Source organism: Tachyglossus aculeatus, chromosome 7 (assembly GCF_015852505.1).
Source record: "Tachyglossus aculeatus isolate mTacAcu1 chromosome 7, mTacAcu1.pri, whole genome shotgun sequence".
NCBI classification, from domain to species: Eukaryota; Metazoa; Chordata; class Mammalia; order Monotremata; family Tachyglossidae; genus Tachyglossus; species Tachyglossus aculeatus.
Window position 1 is genome coordinate 34,681,959 of NC_052072.1, and position 20,610 is coordinate 34,702,568.

Here is a 20,610-nt window from a genome sequence, read left to right on the forward strand (position 1 = left end):
GACACGAGGTCATCTTCCCCCCGAGACAATTTCTCTGTGCTCCTCTGGAGTGTCTGTAAAACTAAGTCCAAAGCACAGCTAAGCTCCATTTCACCATGATACATGGTCAACAAACATATCCTCTCCATAGTAGGAGTATAAACATATCTGACCTGTTAAGCATGACCGGTGATAAGAAAACCACCCTGTCATCACTTCAGATTAAAATCAATTGGTTTAACCTCTTTAAATGATTGTCCTACCCCGTGGGGTGTTTCCAATTGAGAAGAAATCACCAAAATTCATTTGGAAAGATGCCATGTGGAATGTTCTCAAAATTGCACTCTCTTGCCTCTGAGACTACCATTCAGTCAGGCTCGTAAAACCACTCACATAATTATGAGCTGCTAAAATGAAACTCCCTCCCTCCAACAACCTCTGGTCACATTACAGGATGAAAACAGGCAACATGAAATGAAAGACAGGAATTGTAGGCATTAAGGAAAGTCACACTAGGGGTCTAGGAATATATGCATGGATCCGAAGTAATTCTCCCTTTGATTTCATTTTAACACTCTTTTTGGCACCATTTTGCCATGAAAATTCATTCAGGATCAACTTTGTTAGGAAACATATGGAGTATTCACAGAGTACTCAATTGTCACAGTGAAGATTTAGTCATTTTTGGATGATGTGGGCTTTCAGCCCAGATATTGCAGCCTGAAATTTAGAGGGTATCTAAAACTCTTTGGCTGGATTTGATGAGAAAATCCTGTTTGGAAGTCATAAATGATGAGGGGGACCGAGTAGTTTAACCACCTGGGGATAAATGGCATTTCCCATGAACTAGGAGAGAAGGACTGAAATCAGGGGCAGCCCAGCAAAATATGGCATCCCAAGCAAGGACTGACTTTGATAGCTCTCCCTTCTTTTCTCTGCCACCATCTCCTCACCCACCTATCCAAGTGCAATAAATGGTAAGAGTGGGGACAAGGGAGGGAGGTATGAAGGGAAAGGGGTACACTGCAAACTCCAGCTCTCATAAAGTCTCTCTCGCAGGACAGAGGGTTTGGCAATGGCAATTTTGCCTCCAGATCTATGCATCAACATGTCAGTACAGTCTGAAGAGCCAGTACAGAGGTAGCACCAGAAGAGAAAGTTGTTTGGAGAGGGACGAGGTCTGGAGGAGGGGGGAAGAAGAGTACACCCCCTCCTCACTTCAAATTTGCAGTTGCATTTTGAACCCTAAAACCTAGACAGAGAGGCAGACAGTCCCCAACTTCAATCCTGGTAGAAATATACTGACCACCCTTCAGTCTCAAAGAAAAGAAGGAGACACTTGAATTTACCTCTATCCAGCCTAATCTGGCCTATAATCCCTTATTTCCAGTCACGAGAACTCTGGAAGAACAGAGCTTCTGCTCTTGGAGGCAAACATTTGGGGTCTAAAATGCATTTCAGGCCCAAGTAAACATTTTATGCTTGAACCAGATTGAAAATGGGAAGGGCAAACAGGCCAGAATAGAGGTTCATCTAATCATTACCTTTCCTGATATCAGAGAAGAAGCGTGGCTCAGTGGAAAGAGCACAGGCTTGGGAGTCAGAGGTCATGGGTTCTAATCCTGACTCCCCCACAAGTCCTGTACTTCCCAAGTGCTTGGTACAATGCTCTGCACACAGTAAGCACTCAATAAATATGATTTAATGAATGAATGAATGTCTGCTGTGTGACCTTCGGCAAGTCACTTAACTTCTATGAGCCCCAGTTACGTCATCTGTAAAATGGGGATTAAGACTGTGAGGCTCACATGGGACAATGTGATCACCTTGTATCACCCCAGCGCTTAGAACAGTGCTTTGCACATAGTAAGTGCTTAACAAATGCCATCATTATTATTATTATTATTATTATCAGGACTGGATGAAGGGATGGGTAAGGGGGAAATGACGAGTCCCCACTCAGAGGACCCTCATCAGCCAGTGAAGGGTCCCAGTGCATTATTGCTGCAAGCAGCTTGAAAGACTGCTCTTTTCCAGTCTCTGTCAGCATTCCCAGCTGAAAAAAGCACTGCTTCATCCATCTTCAGGAGCAGGATTCCTGCACTGCTGCCACAGGTAATGAAATCCACTCATGGCTGGGTTCCTGCTTCAGTTGCTCACCTCTCTCAGTCCCAGCGCATGAATGCTTCCAGGTCTTTAGAAAGCAAGATTCCTACACTTTTCTCAACTCATCTCATCTTTCCCAAAATGCTAGTCCCAACCGAATCTTTTCTGAAATTGAGTTGTAAAACTTTAATTTCTGCTCCTGGTATTCTACTAAAATTTCAAAATGAAAATGCAAGCATATTTCATTTAGAACAAATGAAAGAAACATCATGGGTAAAAGAATCTGTATAATGCATACAGTTTGTTGGGGTTTTTTTGTATTATATTGGATCAACAGGCTGTGAGTTTTCCACAATTAATGTCCGGCATTCCCACTACCTGTGTATTATTGTTACTAACATTGTGCAGATCTTTCCTTTGATCTGCTTTTATTCCCCATACCACAAACGTTTGACGTTAAAGTTGTGGGAGGAAAGATGAAAGAGAACCCTAGCTATTTTGCGGTATTTCAATCACCTAATTTGCCAAAATTCACTAAAAATGGAGCATTTACTAAAGAAACAAATTAATTACAAAAAAGTAGAAACCTAAAGCTAAGAATTAGTTAAATGTTCTTATTATCAGTAATAAAAGTAGGAAACATTCCTTTGCATTTGTGTTTATTCTTATGAGGATTCCATGCATTCCTTCCTAGTCAAATATTTTGAAATTTTTAGTTGGTGTTAAAAGTGATAGGATTAATCTTCATTTCTTTATTAATAATCATCCCAATCTTTTTCTCCTGAAGTGTAATTGAAAGCAGACAAGTAATCTTGCCTTTGAAGCTCTAGTGGAGCAGCATTATTTAGTGGAAAGAGCTTGGGCTCTGGGAGTCAGAGGATGTGAGTTCAAATCCCTTTTCTAACATTTGTCTGCTGTGTGACCTTGGACAAGCCACTTAATTTCTCTGTGCCTCAGTTACCTCATCTGTAAAATGGAAATTAAGACTGTGAGCCTCATGTGGGACAACCTGATTTCCTAGTATCACCCCAGTGCTTAGAACAGTGCCAGACACATAGTAAGCACTTAACAAATGCCGTAATTATTATTATTATTACTATTATCATCATCCAAATAGAGATGTCTTGAAGGCTGGAAGAAATGCAAAACTGAAAAAGAGGGAGAGATATCAGGGCTAGGGATGTAGATTTGGAAATCAGTTACCTCATCTGTAAAATGGGGATTGAGACTGTGAGGCCCATGTGGAACATGGACTTTGTCCAACCTAATTGTCATGTATCTATCTCAGCACTCAGTACAGTGCCTGGCCCATAGTAAACACTTAATAAATACCATTAAAAAGCAACTGGGGGCAGACACCCTTGAGGAGATTGAGTGCAACTCTGAGAAGACACACACAGCTAAAGCTTGTGTTGAAGCAGAAAGTGTTGATTTACTCATTCACTCAGTCATTTATTGAGCACTTACTGTGAGCAGAGCATGTACTAAGTGCTTGGGAGAGTACAATATAACAGTAAACAGACACATTCCCTGCCCACAATGAGCTAACAGTCTAGAGGGGTTCAGCCCGGGAGCTGTTGGTAGGGTGCCACAACTCATACCTAAGCACTGGTACCTCAGCTATAAGGCGTCAGCATCACCTCTAGTTGAGTTTCTGAAGGCAGCAGGGATGATACTGACTAGATCTGGGGTGAGGTATTAGGTGAACCAGCGTGGTTTAGTGGAAAGAGTCCGGGCTTTGGAGTCAGAGGTCATGGGTTCAAATCCCGGCTCTGCCAATTATCAGCTTTGTGACTTTGGGCAAGTCACTTCACTTCTCTGTGCCTTAGTGACCTCATCTGTAAAATGGGGATTAAGACTGTGAGCCCCCCATGGGGCAACCTGATCACCTTGTAATCTCCCCAGCACTTAGAACAGTGCTTTGCACATAGTAAGCGCTTAATAAATGCCATTATTATTATTATCATTATTACCTTGTATCTACCCCAGCACTTAGAACAGTGCTTGGCACATAGTAAGTGCTTAACAAAAACCAACATTAATTTTTGAAAAGCAGTGTGGCTCAGTGGAAAGAGCCCGGATTTTGAAGTCAGAGGTCATGGGTTCAAATCCTGACTCCGCCACTTGTCAGCTGTGTGACTTTGGGCAAGTCACTTAACTTCTCTGGGCCTCAGTTACCTCAACTGTAAAATGGGGATTAAGACTGTGAGCCCCTGTGGGACAACCTGATCACTTTGTAACCTCCCCAGCACTTATAACAGTGCTTGGCACATAGTAAGCACTTAAGAAATGCTATTATTATTATTATTATTATTATTATTATTATGTGGAGGAGAATGTGGAGAGAAGCAGCATGGTGTGGTGGATAAATTATGAGCCTGGGTGTCAGAAGGTCATGGGTTTTAATCCCAGTTCCGCCACTAGTCTGCTGTGTGACCTTGGGCAAGACAATTGACTTCTCTGGGCCTCATTACCTCATCTGTAAAATGGGACTTGAGACTGTGAGCCCTACATGGGACAGGGACTGTGTCCAACCCGATCTGCTTGTATCCTCCCCAGCGTTTAGTACATTGTCTGGCACCTGGTAAGCACTTAACTAATACCATAACTAGTATTAGTATTAATGGAGTAAATCGGCCCAGCTCAGCAGATGAAGGCATGGAACCTCTGCTCCTTAAACCACCTCTCACTCTCAGATCTCACAGAAATCCTGGGAGATTTGCAGTTTCCCAGTCATTCTCCTAGTATAGATGAAACACTACTCAATTCTCCGCTTCAGAGATAGTGCTCTATTGGAAAAGTGCATTTTGGAGGAATGATAGCAGATAATAAGCAACTTAATGATAACCCCAGCCCTGTTTTCTCAAAATATAAGAATAATTGGGTTTTTGTTAAGCACTTACTATGTGCCAAGTTTGCATTAAGCTAAGTTCTGTTGTAGATGGGAGATAATCACCTCAGATACCATGTCAGTCCCTATCAAATCAATCCTTCTCATTTTTGAGCACTTACTTGAGCACTGTACTAGGTACTTAGGAGAGTAGGATGTAATTGAATTGGTAGGCATGTAGCCTGCCCACAATGAGCCTACAGTCTAGAGGGGGATATGGCTATTAATATAAATAAAGTCTGCTATGTACAAAAGTACTGTGAGGCTGAAGGAGGGATGAATAAAGGGGTGCAAGTCCAAATATAAGGGAGATTCAGAAGGGATTGGGAGAAGATGAAATGAGGCTTTGTTGGGGAAGGCCACTGGTAGGAAATATGCATTTAATAAGACTTTAAAGGTGGGGAGGATGATAGTTTGTCAGCTATGAAGAAGGAGGGCATTCTAGGCCAGAGTCATGAGCAAGTGGTCAGAGGAGAGTTAGACAAAATCAAGGTACAGTGCTTAGGCTGGAATTAGGGGAGCAAAGTGTGAGATCTGGGTTGTAGTAGGAAATCAGGGAGGTAAGGTAGGAGTGGAAAAGGTGATTGATTGCTTTAAATCTTATGGTAAGGAGTCTCCCTTGGCCCTCAAAACATTTGTAGGAGAGAGAACAGGTACTGAATCCCCATTTTACAGATGAGGAAACTGATACCCAGGGAATTTAAGTGACACCCAAGATATCTCTTCATTCATTCATTTAGTCATATTTATTGAGCGCTTACTGTGTGCAGAGCACTGTACTAAGCACTTGGGAAATACAAGTTGGAAACATATAGAGATGGTCCCTACCCAACAGTGGGCTCACGGTCTAGAAGGGGGAGACAGAGAACAAGAACAAAACATATTAACAAAATAAAATAAATAGAATATGTACAAATAAAATAAATAAATAAATACATACAAACATATATACATATATACAGGTGCTGTGGGGAGAAGAAGGAGGTAAGGTGGGGGGGATGGGGAGGGGGAGGAGGGGGAGAGGAAGGAGGGGGCTCAGTCTGGGAAGGCCTCCTGGAGGAGGTGAGCTCTCAGTAGGGCTTTGAAGGGGGGAAGAGAGCTAGCTTGGTGGATGTGTGGAGAGAGGGCATTCCAGGCCAGGGGGATGAGGTGGGCCGGGGGTTGATGGCGGGACAGGAGAGAACGAGGCATGGTGAGGAGACTAGTGGCAGAGGAGCGGAGGGTGTGGGATATGTGGGGACTGTGCAGGAGATAAAGAATCTGAGTAAAGCAAGAGAGAAAGGGGGACAGAAATGGGAGAGAGCAGAGCTGTCCTTCCAAATTTTGCGATCTGAAGGCCAAGTTTCACAGAGCTGAGAGTGACCTCAGCTCAAATGATCAACTACTTATTTTTGGTTTTTCCCACACCTCACTTACTCCTCTATTGACCAAATGATCTGAATTCATCTGCATTTTACATATCCTCTCATGCTCATACGTCATAGGATACGCATTTCGGCAAAAGGTAACTGAAAAAGTTATTTCAACAGGAAGTTGTTATTCTCATTGTTGATAAATTAGCTAGTGAGATAATTACAGTTTATGTTTATAATTCTACTTGTTAAATACTCTGAAGTTAAATGAGATCATTCACTTCTATTAATCGTCCCACTTATCTCTGGACTATAGATTTCCAGAGGCTTTAGTTTGACTTTAAACTTTCCAGAAAAAAGGAATCAAAATTAATTAGCCCTCTAACAGGCCTTATCCTGGGGTTACAATTTTTCAGGCAGCAACTGTCAAAAAGAAGCCCTTTACATATCCCTCGTGCTGAGCTGGGATTGGGCTTGGAAATTTATTCCCTCTTAGCTAAGGGCTGCAACCTGGGGGAATTAATGCCATAGCCGAGCGGGAATTCTGCCTGATATATGGGTTGCAGAAACAGCCTTAGGAGGATTGGCAACCGGCCTGATAAAATGGAGGCTTTCAGTGGGGTTTTAATTCAGCCTATGGGCTTCCTGTCTGGAGAATTGCTGCTGTGTTGTCTAGGCACTTTGATCTCTGACCTTTGGGCACTTTATATGAGAAGCACCATGGCCTAGTAGAAAAAGCACCATCTTGGGAGTCAGAGGATGTGGGTTCTAATCCCAGCTCAGCCACTTGTTCATTCTATCATATTTATTGAGCACTTACTGTGTGCAGAGCACTGTACTAAGAGATTGGAAAGTACAATTTGGCAACAAAGACAATCCCTACCCAACAATGGGCTCACAGTCTAGAAGGGGGAAGACAGACAATAAAACCAAGCAAGTAGATGGGCATCAATAGCGTCAATATAAATAGAATTATAGATATATCATCAGTCGTATTTATTGAGCGCTTACTATGTGCAGAGTACTTGATATATACACATCATTAATAAAATAAATAGAATAATAAAATAATAAATATATACACAAATGCTGTGGGGCAGGGAGAGGGCTAGAGCAGAGGGAGGGAATGGGGAGATGGGGAGGGGAGGAGAGCAGAGGAAAAAGGAGCTCAGTCTGGGAAGGCCTCCTGGAGGAGGTGAGCTTTCAGTAGGGCTTTGAAGGGGGGAAATGGTTTGGTGGATGTGAGGAAGGAGGGCATTCCAGGTCAGAGGTAGGACGTGGGCCAGGGGTTGACGGCGGTCTGCTCTGTGACCTTGGGCAAGTCACTTAACTTCTCTGTGCCTCAGTTATCTCATTTGTAAATGGGGATTAAGACTGTGAGCCTCATGTGGAACAACCTGAGTACCTTGAATCTACCCTAGTGCTTAGAACAGTGCTTAGCACATAATAAGTGCTTAAAAAATATAATTATTTACCCCACCCTCAATTCCAGAGCATGTATATACACATCAAATTATATATATAAATCATTTGTTTATATTAATGTCTGTCTCCCCATTTAGACTGTAAGCTCACTGTGGACAAGGAATGTGTCTGTCAACTCTGTTGTATTTTACTGTCCCGAACAGTTACAACAGGGATTTGCACTGGGAATCAGAAGGTCAAGTGTTCTAATCCCAGCTCTGCCACTTGCCTACTGCGTGGCCTTGGGAAAGTCACTGAACTCCTCTGTGCCTCAGTTACCTTATCTGTAAAATGGGTAATGAGGCTGTGAGCCCCACATGGGACAGGGACTATGTCCAACCCGATTTACTTATACCCACCCCAGTGCTTAGTAAATGCTTAACATCACAATTATTATTATTATTGTTATGCACTTAGTATAGTGCTCTGCACAAAGTAAGCACACAAAAAATATGATTGAATATATATCATTGATAACAATGAGGATAATGATATTAGAGACCTCCAAGTGCTTAGTACAGTGCTCTGCACACAGTAAGTGCTCAATACAATTGAATGAATATATATCATTGATAATGAGGAGGATGACGATACTAGAGACCTAACAAGAATATAATCCATAAATTATATTTACAGAAAGAGGTTTCTACTTATTCAGCCTTAGATTTGCAATACAACCATGCAAGACAGACTCTCATGTTGTTGGGCAACACTAGAGGAGAGCATTTTAGTCAGACACGGTCAACTTCCAGATCGAGAGCACGTTCTTTATCATTTCAGATACGCTTTGGCTTATAAGAGAGAGAGAGAAAGGGAAAAAAATCTCTACCCTTATATACTTACTCATTGGTAGACCGCTGGGAGTAATAAATGAATAAATAAATAAATGACTAGTCCTAGTTGCAATGCCTGTCATCTGAACAGTCCAAACAGGCACAGCTTAGTCTATTTACAGTTAAAATGAAAGGAGCAACATTTTAGAGTATTTGCACTTTTCAGCCCATCAAGAATACATTCCTATTATTAATCTTCACAGGAGAAATAAAAGTTAGAAAGAGGTTTAGTGACCAAGGGCCTCAAATACCAGGTAGCAGGAGGCATAGAATCTAAACCCAAGACTGAGAGCATAGTGAGTAGGGTTTGGTTTTGGCTTTATTCACAATCTCCCAGGCACCACTGCCCCTAGAGATTTTATTTTTGTTTATTTTTCATGAAGTTATTTCCCTTCACTCTTGGGGTTGTCCCAGAGTGCTTCCAGATATGTTTCTAGATTGAGGCTGCAACTCTATAGTGGATTTTCCAAAGGGTGTTCTTAGTGAAGTATCTGGGAGGAACGGACAGTCTCAACTTCCAAACTCTTCAATTATCCCCCTCCACCACACTCCTACCAGCCACATGTAAGAAATGATCCACAGGGAGTTTGATCCTGCTAAAATGACCCTAGTGTTAAGGGGGAGGTGGGACTGGATGGAAGATCTAATTTCTGAAACCTACTTCACTACTGCTTTTTTAAAATGGTATTTTTAAGTGCTTACTATGTAGCAGCTGTACAATGTACTTGGGTAGATATAGGATAATCAGATTGGATACAGTCCATATCCCACAAGGGGCTCATAGTCTTAAACCCCATTTTGCAGATGAGGAATGAAGGTACAGAGAAGTTAAGTGATTTGCCCAAAGTCACCAAGCAGACAAGTGGCAGAGCTGGGATTAGAACACATGTCCTCTGATTCACAGGCCCATGCTGTTTCCCCTAGGCCATGCTGCTTCCCTACTTGCATGCGGTATGACTTTAGGCAGTTCATTCAATGTCTCTGTGCATCAATTTTCTCAGCTGAAAAATGGAAATTATCTGTTCTCCCTCCCCCTTAGAATGTGAGACTTGTGTGGCATAAGGACTCTAATTACCCTGTATTTACCCAGGGTTTAGCACAATGCTTGGCAAACAGTAAGTACTATAATTCCATTAGACCACTATACCACTAGGAATATTATTATTATAAAATATAGATTCCTAGGAATAGTGTCCGATCTGGTTTTCCTATATCTACCTCAGCAGTCATTACAGTATTTTGGCACATAGTACCTGCTTAATAGACACCATTATTTTTAATTAAATGGGCACTTACTATTGATTTTGCCCAATGCAGATTCTAGCTAAAACTGAAATTTATCATAGAAAAAATGTTTTTAAAAATTATTTTTGATTTAGGAAGATAGGATTAAAGTTTCGCAAAAGCCAATCTCTCCCAACCCAAAGGTTGCCATGAAAGCTGCAAATCTGATGAAAATTTAACCCCCCAAAATGAGAAAGACTAGAAGGGCTCCCACATTTAGAAGGTGAGAGCCAGAGGAGGAGTCATTGAATAAGACAGAGAAGGAGCAATCAGAAAGACAGGAGCAAACCCAGGAGAGAATACTTTGATCTCACCTATCCTCCCACCAACCACTTGTCCACAGCTTCACTTTAACAAAGAACTCCCTCCTCTTTCATATAAAACAGACCACTGGTTTCTCTACTTTCAAAACCTTATTTGAATTTCATCTCCAAGAGGCCTCCCTCAACTAAGCCCTCATTTCCCCAAATCCCTTTCTCCCTTGCACTGCCCATGCAACTTGATCTGTACCCTTTAAGAACTTAATATTCACTCCACCCTCAGTCCCATAGCATTTATGACTATATCCATAACATTTATTTCTATTAATGTCTCTCTTCCCCTCTAGGCTGTGAGGAGCTTGTGGGCAGGCAATGTGTCTATCACTTCTGTTTTGTTGTATTGTCCTAAGTGCTTGGTATAGTGCCCTGCACCCAGTAAGTGTTCAATAAATGCCACTGATTGAAGCCAAGCTTAGATAGTGTCAAAAGCAGCTGAGAGGTTTAGGAGGATTAGGATGGAGTAGAGGGTGTGAGATTTGACAAGAAGGGCATGGTAACATTAGAGAAGGAAGTTTCCACAGAGTGGAAAATGAGCAAGAGTAGAGTAACTGGAGGTCAGCACATGGTTGCTGGTACAAGATAAATTGAACAATTTAGCTGGGAAAGTCCCAATTTCAGGATATTTGTATATTTTTTTCTAAAATTACTTGGGGGCACCCTACAAAAATATAAACAGGGCATATGGTCAGTCTTCAAATATCCATAAAACACTCATTAAAACATGCCTATAATAGGCAAATGTATTTGGGGAAGAAAATGTTCTTGTAAGAACTAACATTTTTTGCTCAGCTTAGCATGGAGTAAGCCTTCTAATAAGCATAAAGCTATCATTATTTGTGTTTAAACTAAGAAAACACAATAAGCAGAAGCAGAGTATCATGTACTTTTTTTAGACAAATGATCTGGGCAGCAGGGTGAAGTAAGGACTGGAGTGGGGAGAGACAAGACAGGGAGGTCAGTGAGGAACAGATGCATTACTGAAGGTGAGATAGGATAAATTCTTGGATCAGGATAGTAGCAGTTTAGATGGAGAGGAAAGGGAGCATTACAGAGATATTATGAAGGTAAAACTAACAAGATTTAATGACAGACAATGTACTGGTTGAATGAGAGAGATGAGGTGAAGATAATGCCGAAGTTATGACCCTGTGAGACAGGGAGGATAGTGGTGTTGTCTACAACATGGGTTTGGGAGTCAGAGGAATTAAGTTCTTCCTCTGCCTCCGCCTCTTGGTTGTTTGACCTCAGAAAAATCATTTAACTTCTCCGACCCTTTGTTTCCTCTCTTGATCATTCATTCAATCGTATTTATTGAACAATTACTGTGATCACAGCATTCATTCATTCAATCATATTTATTGAGTGCTTACTGTGTGCAGAGCACTGTACTAAGCGCTTGGGAAGTACAAGTTGGCAACATGTAGAGACGGTCCCTACCCAACAACGGGCTCACAGTCTAGAAGGGGGAGACAGACAACAAAGCAAAATATGTGGACAGGTGGTAGAGTACAATATAGCAATATACAGACACGTTCCCTGCCCCAAATGAGTTTATAGTCTAGAGGGGGAGACAGACATTAATATAAATGAATTATAGATATGTACTTAAGTGTTGTGGGGCTGAGAGGGGGGATAAATAAAGGGAGCAAGTCAGAGGGACAAAGAAGGGAGTAGGAGAAGTGGAAGGGAGGACATAGCCAGGGAAGGTCTCTTGGAAGAGATGTGCCTTCAGTAAGTCTTTAAAGGCAGAGGAGAGTAATTGTCTTTCAGATTGGATTTGAGGAGAGTTAAGGAAGAGGCAGGGCATGGGAGAGGAGTCAGCAGAGAGATAGAAAAGATCGAGGTACACGGAGAAGATTGGCATTAGTAGAGTGAAGTGTGAGGGCTTGGTTGTAATATGAGACTAGCAAGGTGAGATAGGAGGGGGCAAGGTATTGAGTGCTATAAAGTCAGTGGTGAGGAGTTTTTGATGCAGAGGTGGACGGGCAACCACTGGAGTTCCTTGAGGAGTGGGGAAACATAATAATAATAATGTTGGCATTTGTTAAGCACTTACTACGTGCAAAACTCTGTTCTAAGTGCAGGGGGATACAAGGTGATCAGGTTGTCCTACATGGGGCTCACAGTCTTCATCCACCCATTTTCCAGATGAGGTAACTGAGGCTCAGAGAAGTTAAGTGACTTGCCCAAAGTCACACAGCAGATATGTGGCGGAGCCGGGATTAGAACCAATGACCTCTGACTCCCAAGCCCGTGCTCTTTCCACTGGGCCATGCTGTTCTGAATGCTCTCCTGTAAAATGGAAACAAAATTTCTACCTGTCTGTTTACTTAGTCCCCAACCTACATGGGATTTACAGTCTATCCGCTGGATTATTTTGTATCTACGCCAGCAATTACAACAATATCTGTGCATATACAAGCACTTAACTACCACAATTATTATTATTATTGTTACAATAACTTTGTCAACTTTCACTCAGTGGAGAGATATAAACCAGGACTTAAAAAGTCCATCTGTTGCAATGGAAATACACTAATATCACTAAGTTAACATTGTGACAACTAACATTTCAAATTGAGGAGTCAGGCGGAGGTACAGAAAACTCAGTGTAGATATAATTAAAATATGCTTGCTAACTAGAAACACTTGGAAGAAAACATTGGTCATAAACTCAATTTGTTTTTTAATTTTAGATGTACCCAGTGAGAACACACTGGAAAAAGGTTCTTGCTAAACATTACAGAGAGGGGCAGGCTTTTCTGAGAATCATAGAGCCAGGCTCACAACTCATTTGACACACAGATGGCTTTCTACCCAACTTATAAAGATATCTTGGAAAAGAGACTCCAGGAACACCCTTAGTAGATTTGAGTTGAAAAGAATCTTTATTTTCTGGAGACTTTGGGATAATTCCCTTCAGCTGAAATTGGGCCCTGTTTTTGTGGATTGAACCCTCAGTTGAAATGGAGATCATATGGTCATCATTTCTGAAAAATAATGACAGAGTATATTTCAAAACCGTAGGTTTGGAAAGAACCTATAATAAACTATCTGTTTTCCTTTAGGAGAGTCATATTTAAGCTGCTTTGAACAGTTGGTTACTTTTTTGAAGACTTAATTCACCCTATAAATTTTCAGCCTTCCAGACATGATATTATGTTATTTTTTACCTGATTTAAATCTTGTTTACAGCTATCAGATAATAATGATTATCATGGAATTTGTTAAGTGTTTACTATATCCCAAGAATCGTGTTAGGCACTGGGATAGATACAAGATAATCAAGTTGGACCTAGTCCCTGCCTCATGTGGGGCTCATAGGCTAAGCAGGAAGGAGAACAGGCATTTCATCTCCATTCTACAGATGAGGAAACAGAGGAGTGACTTTCCCAAGGTCACACAGGAGACAAGTAACTGAGCCGAGTTTAGAACCCAGGTTCTCTGACTCTCAGGCCTATGATCTTTCCACTAGGTCAAACTGCTTCTCTGAAGACTAGCTTTTTTTTTTTAAACTCAATATGGATTTTTTTTTCTTCGATTTGACTTTCCACCCCCATAAATTATTTTATGATAATATAAACAAAGCAATCATCATTGAAATAGAAAGCTTGATCCATTGTTAAAATCATTCCACATTGATTCTTTTTTTCCTAAGAGTGCAGGCCCATAATTACGTAGCCGTGTAATCTAATTACATACGGAATGTTTTGCACAAGTGAGGAAAGCAGATGTTCATTAATACGCTGACCTTAATGTTTGATCTGAAACCATTTTCTCATCCAAGAAATAATTGTGTGATTTACCTTCAGTCCTGTCAGGAAGCTTCCCACTCTTACTCGTGGTGACGGTGTTGACGGTTTCCGACGAGGTGCTCAGTTTGGTGTTGGGGTCTCGCTTCGGTTTTGGGGGCGGCTGTTTCCGAGAGCAGCAGCTGCTTTCATCGTCAGTGCCCCCGACGGAATGGAGAGATTGGGATCTTACGGCAAAGCCACTAGAACAAGGATGTGGAAGTCTGTCCTGAGGAGCAGGCATCGTCATAAATCCCATGCGGAAATGTTTGCCCACATAACTTCCTTCGTTTCCTCTCCCTACTTCTCCACCTATGCTGTAAAAGAAAAGAAAAAAGACTTCTATAAGGGTGTATTAGGTCTAAAGTGTGTTCATAGTGGACATTGTCCTGGAAATATTAAGGTTAAACACACACTGATGAAAGAACCCGCACTTCTGCCTCGTTACTTTTCAAAAATCCATTTGGTTTTAAAACCAAAAATAAAAGTGTTTCACCAGCTTAATAAGTAGATGCAATCCTCTCCAGTTGATCATTTCTTTTCTTCTTCCCTCTCCCTCATATCTAATAATCCTACCACCACTCTTTTTACTTTTATTTTTCTTCGATTGATTCATGTTTCTTTGTAAGCATTTTTGCTATAGTTTAGACTTTGCTCTCACTTCCCAAACTGTTCCACAGTTTGTCTCAGGGATAGCATTTAGCTCTCAGTCGCCATAAGCAGTTAAAAAACAGAGGGAGATTGACAGTTGTATTATACATATTATCTGGTACCATACATCTATCCATCAGTCGTTATTTATGGAGCACTTATTGGGTGCCAAGCACTGTACTATGCACTTGGGTGAGTACAATACAATAGAGTTAGTAGACACGATCATTCAATCAATAAGTCAAACTAAAAGCTCTTGGGAGAGTCTAAAAGCTCTTGGGAAATACAAAAACAAAGTTGATAAACATGCTCCCTGCCCTGGCCCATAAGTTAATAATAATAAAAATAATGATGGCATGTATTAAGTGTTTACTATGTGCAAAGCACTGTTCTAGATGTTGGGGAGGTCACAAGGTGATCAGATTGCCCCACGGGGGGCTCGCAGTCTTAATCCCCATTTTACAGATGAGGTAACTGAGGCACAGAGAAGTTAAGTGACTTGCCCAAAGTCACACAGCTGACAATTGGCAAAGCTGGGACTTCAAAGCCCGTGCTCATTAATGATGTGCATCTAGCTTTATTTCTATTTATTCTGATGACTTGACACCTGTCCACATGTTTTGTTTTGTTGTCTATCTCCCCCTTCTAGACTATGAGCCCGTTTTTGGGTAGGGACCATCTCTATATGTTGCCAACTTGTACTTCCCAAGTGCTTAGTACAGTGCTCTGCACACAGTAAGCGCTCAATAAATACAACTGAATGAATGAATGAATAAGGAGCGTACAGTCTTGTAGAAGACACAATCAAATAAATAACAGATGGGGAAATGGATGTGTACAAAAGTGTTAAGGGGCTGGGGGTGGAGTGAATATCGGTGCTTAATGGTATAGATCCAAGTCCATAGATAAATAGGAGAAATGAGAGCTCACTCAGGTAAGGTCTTTTGGAGGAGGTATGATTTTAGTAAGGCTTTGAAGTTGGGAAGAGAGGCGGTCTGTAGGATATGAAGAGGAAATGTTCCGGGCCTCAGCAAGGATGTGGGCAAGGGATGGGCAGTGTGACAAATATGTTACGGATATAGTAAGTATCTTTACAGTAATAATAACTGTGGTATTTGTTAAGTGTTTACTACATGCCAGGCACTGTACTAAGCGCTAGGGTGAAGACGAGCAATTTGGGTTGGGCACAGTCCCTGTTCCATATGGGGCAATGCTGCCTAGTAGATGTGAGGTGAGTGGGTTGAATGGTACTAAAAGACCAGTGGAGTAAGGTGAAAAGCAGCATGGCCTAGTGGATACAGCACGGGCCTGGGAGACAGAAGGACTTGGGTTCTAATCTTGACTTCACCACCTGTCTGCTGTGTGACCTTGGACAAGTCACTTAACTTTTCTCTGCCTATTACCTCATCTGTAAAAAAAAAAATGTGGATTAAGAATGTGAGCCCTATGAGAGACATGTCTGGGTGTCCAGCCTGATTCATTTGTATCTACCCCAATATTTAATACAGTCAGTCAGTAATATTCATTGAGTACTTACCATGTGCAGAGCACTGTACTAAGCACTTGGGAGAGTTCAGTTTAACAGTATAGCAAATATGTACTCTGCCCACAACATGTTCACAGTCTAGAGTCTACAGGGCTCACTTTGTGCCTGGAACATAGCAAGTGCTTAACAAATACCACCTCCCCCAGCCCCCCACTAAAAACAAAAAGTAGGAGGGAGAGAGCTCACTGAGTGGCTTGAAGCCAGTAACAAGGAGTTACTGTTTAATGAAGAGATAGACGAGCAACCATTGGAGGCTTTAGAGATGCAAGAAAATGTGAAATATATATATATATATATATATATATATATATATACATTTTTTTAAGAAAAACTATCTGGGAAGCAGAGTGAAATATGGACTGGAGTTGGGGAGATCGAAGGCAGTTGTGTCAGCATGTTGGCTGATGCAGTAGTCAAGAGGGAATATGTTTTGTGCTTGGATCAGTGTGGTAGCAGTTTGGATGGAAAGGAAAGGGTGGATTCTAGAGAAAATAACTACCTTTTCAGATTCATGGCAATTTTCTCCATCTAGCAAATATTCCTCATGATAATTTTTTTTTGCTTTTTTTCTCACTAAACAAAATTATCCCTTTCTTTTTTCTCATCTCTTTCCTCTCTTCTCTGACCCCTCACACTTTAAGGTTTCACCCCTGCCTCCCAAGGTGACGGGATCTTATCATTTTAGGGGGAAAGGTCCCTTCAATTCAATGGGGGTGGGTCTAGGGGTTGGGGGGAGGGGTGTATGTGTGTGTGAGAGAGAGAGAGAGAGAGAGAGAGAGAGAGAGGCACAGAAAGAGACACAGAGAGAAAGACAGACAAGGGGAGCAGTATAATTAATTGGGATGCAATCGCTGACCTCCACAGGGCTCACAGTCTAAGAGGTATGGTGATTAGATATCGCCTTCCCATTTTACTTACAGATTCCAAGGCTCAGAAAGGTTACGTGATTTGCTCTGTCACCCAGCAAGACCTGTATCTGAGCTGGGACTAGGAGAAGGGTCTCCTGAGCTCTTCCCGCTAGGGAACTCTGCCTGGTATGGACTCAAGGATGTGGCACAAAACTTGGCAGTCGGAAGTGAACAGCAAAAGGAAAATAATCTTGGGAATCAGCTATTAGAAATGGGCAACTGTTCTAGAACAAAAGGTGACCTCGGAAATGGGCCAGGCCTTATGGGCTAAAAATTGGAGCAGCACAAAGAGGGGCAATCGTTACATTCACAAAATGTTGACAATTCACACATTGGTCTTATTAGCCAAAAATGTACCCACTGATAAAAATCTCACCGCTAGTACCACCATCTATGAACCAGGTCATCTATAAATCAATATGCTTGTTCTAAATTAATTTATGTTTGTGAGATTCATAAAGCAAGAACAGGAAAAGGCACAACTAGATGTCTCTCGAGATTACCCATTAGATTTGAATTCTTATACTTAGTTAAAGGATGCTTTTGCTATATTTTAGAAAACAGAATAGCAGGCTAAAAACTGTCTATCTGGCACTGTCATATTGCAATACACTATCTTCTCTTTCTAAGAAAAGTCTAAAATTAATCTATGACTCACAGTGCCAGGAATAGAAATGAAATTTTTATACATTTGGTAATCATCCCCTAAGACAGGATAGAAGCTAATAAGGGCACTAGTAAGAGCACTTAATATGTGTCAAGCACTGTTTCAAGTGCTGGGTTAGAGAGAAGCAGCGTGGCTCATTGGAAAGAGCACAGGCTTTGGAGTCAGAGGTCATGGGTTCAAATCCTGGCTCTGCCAGTTGTCAGCTGTGTGACTTTGGGCAAGTCACTTAACTTCTCTGGGACTCAGTTACCTCATCTGTAAAATGAGGATTAAGACTGTGAGCCCCAAGTGGGACAACCTGATCACCATGTATCCTCCCCAGTGCTTAGAACAATGCTTTGCACATAGTAAGCGCTTAACAAATGGCATTATTATTATTATTATCATCATTATTATTATATAAGTTAATCATGTCAAAGTCAGTTCCACATGCGGCTCACAGTCTAAGTAGAAGGAAAAATATGTATTGAATCCCCATTTTACAGCTGAGGAAAGAGGCACAGAGAAGTGAAGTAGCTTGCCCAAGATCTCACAGCAGGCAAGAGACAGAGCCAGGATTATAATTTTTTTATTTGTATGTAGCATTTAAACTTTTCCTTAATTATTAATTGCTCTTTTACTGTTTTCCCCAGCCATAGGTTATGCACAACAAGATTCTAAGGTTTTCCTAATTCATCTGTGGGAATACATATATTTCTGTCTGTCATATTGCATGGAATATTTCCACCAGTGACTTAGGGAATAACTGAACTAAAGATCAAGAAATGACTACTACACTATATTTCTTTTAAGAGATACTGCATAGATAGCATTTCATTACAGTGAAATTCATAATTCTGGCACTTCACCAAGATTAAATGGGTTGGCTTAATAAGTACATCCTGTCACAAATCAAACTGTTTTTCATCTGACCTTGTTTTACTGATAAATAATCTCTGAGACTAATGTCTTTTTAGGTTACAGGGAAACTAGCTGATTCATCAAAAAATTGTCGATTCCATGGGTATCCTTTTCCTCCAGCCTCAAACCTGACTTCCCCCAAATTGCCCTTTCTTTAACACCACAGGGGCCCTCCTCACTCTTAGCTCCCTCAATCGTTTTTTTCCTCCTAATTCCTCCAATTTGTTTCACACTTTAACACCTATTTCTCCAATTATCCCCTTTGTCCCTCAACTGTCCCCTCACCTTCTCTTCCACTAGCCCATATGTCTCCCACAGTTCCACCCTCCTCTCCCCACCTTTGCCCTCTAGGAGAAACTGATGCCTTAGTAATTGTTCCAAATCCTGTGCAATTGTGTGAACTGCTATTTTATCCTGAGACCATATTTTATGGTAAAAAAACAAATGAGTTGGTCCATGTTCATTGCATGGGCCAATCACTTGACCAAACAATGCAACAAACGGTCAAAATTCAGCATTCTAGTCATAAATGATGGTCTCAATTCATAACAGTTCTTATGCAGGCAGGTATAATAAATTATAAACATTGGCTCAAAGACCCTAATGATGTTAGAACATAAGAACATAAAAGCCATTACTAGGCCAGATCGACGGTCCACCATCTTAGTATTCTGCCTCTGACGGTAGCACCAGGATCTTGAAGGCACAGTGAAATCGTTGCCCTCCACATTTGTCATAAAATGATTAATTTCATACTACCCCTAACTTTTCTCTAAAAAAGCTTAATGCATCCCATAGTGACCCATTGCGAACCTCTCTAACATGAATTTCCCATAGGGAAGATCTGCAAGTCAGACACTAGGAGTAAAAGAAGTCAAATTAATGTTGTCTGCATCAAGTTTCTATCATCATTTTGTACAGTTCTTAGTTCAATCAATATCTGTGAGGGGATTCTAAGGACAAATTTTCAGAAAATTAGTGCACTCCACCAGGATGAGTGTTTCTTCGGAAGTGGAGATTTGGGATAAGTGACTCCATTTTAAAATTTCACATCGACCAAGTCAAGCCAGTAACCATTCATGGGGAGGGATCCACCTGCCGAGCTCCATTTGTTGTTGAGGGGTTCAGTGCTTAATTGTAAACATCACTAGGAATATTCTGCCAGTTACTTCATAGTCGACAAACACATTCAGTAGATAAGTCAAAAGACGCGGGATGGGTAGGAGAGGGAGATGTGATACCAATGAATGTGAGTGGAACTAATGCCAATTTGGGGGATAAATGGAAATTTGAGTTGCCTAATGATTTACAAATTATCTCTAAGGCTAAACTACTTGTTAGGATATCCTAAGCTATAAGAGCCAGTTCTGCATTTCAGCTTTCTTTTACTAATAATGGATTTAAGATATATCTCTTATATAGTTGCATGGACTTTCCAACCTGCCTAAAAATGCAAATTTGAATAAATAATTGCAAAATCAATTGGCACCATAGTGGAAATTCTATAATTATAGAAATTGTGTGTGCTTCAAAATGTTCACTGAATGGCTGTAGTGAGTTAGTGGGAATGGTTGAAATTGCAATGTCTTCATATGTTCATGTAAATTGTTCACTCACCATTACTTTTAATGTCTTCTTTGAGTCCCACTAGCTCATTCAAACCCATAATCTGTTGATTTCTTGCCTTGGGCTGAAGCATTTGTTTTAGGTATCCTTAGTGAAAAATCTATTTGTTTCCCCTTCATGCTCTATATATGCTAAATTTCAGACACAGTTTTCCTTTAGGTGTATATGGATGTTTTCTGGATATTAAGGTTAAGTGTCATATAAAAGAATAAGCAATTCTTTTCTAGTCTGAAATCTTGTCTGTCTTTTGAACCAGTCCACAGATATTTAGGAAGGTTGGCAACCTAGGCAGT

General features: G+C 41.0%; 1 protein-coding gene across 1 annotated transcript in view; it reads right to left on the reverse strand.

The window, feature by feature from the left end:
• Positions 1-20,610, reverse strand: part of NYAP2 (neuronal tyrosine-phosphorylated phosphoinositide-3-kinase adaptor 2) — a 270,077-nt gene that overhangs the window by 136,788 nt on the left and 112,679 nt on the right. Inside the window, exon 4 of the mRNA XM_038749306.1 lies at positions 14,035-14,336. Within this exon, the coding sequence (XP_038605234.1) occupies positions 14,035-14,336 (302 nt within the window). The remainder of the gene's footprint in view (positions 1-14,034; positions 14,337-20,610) is intronic.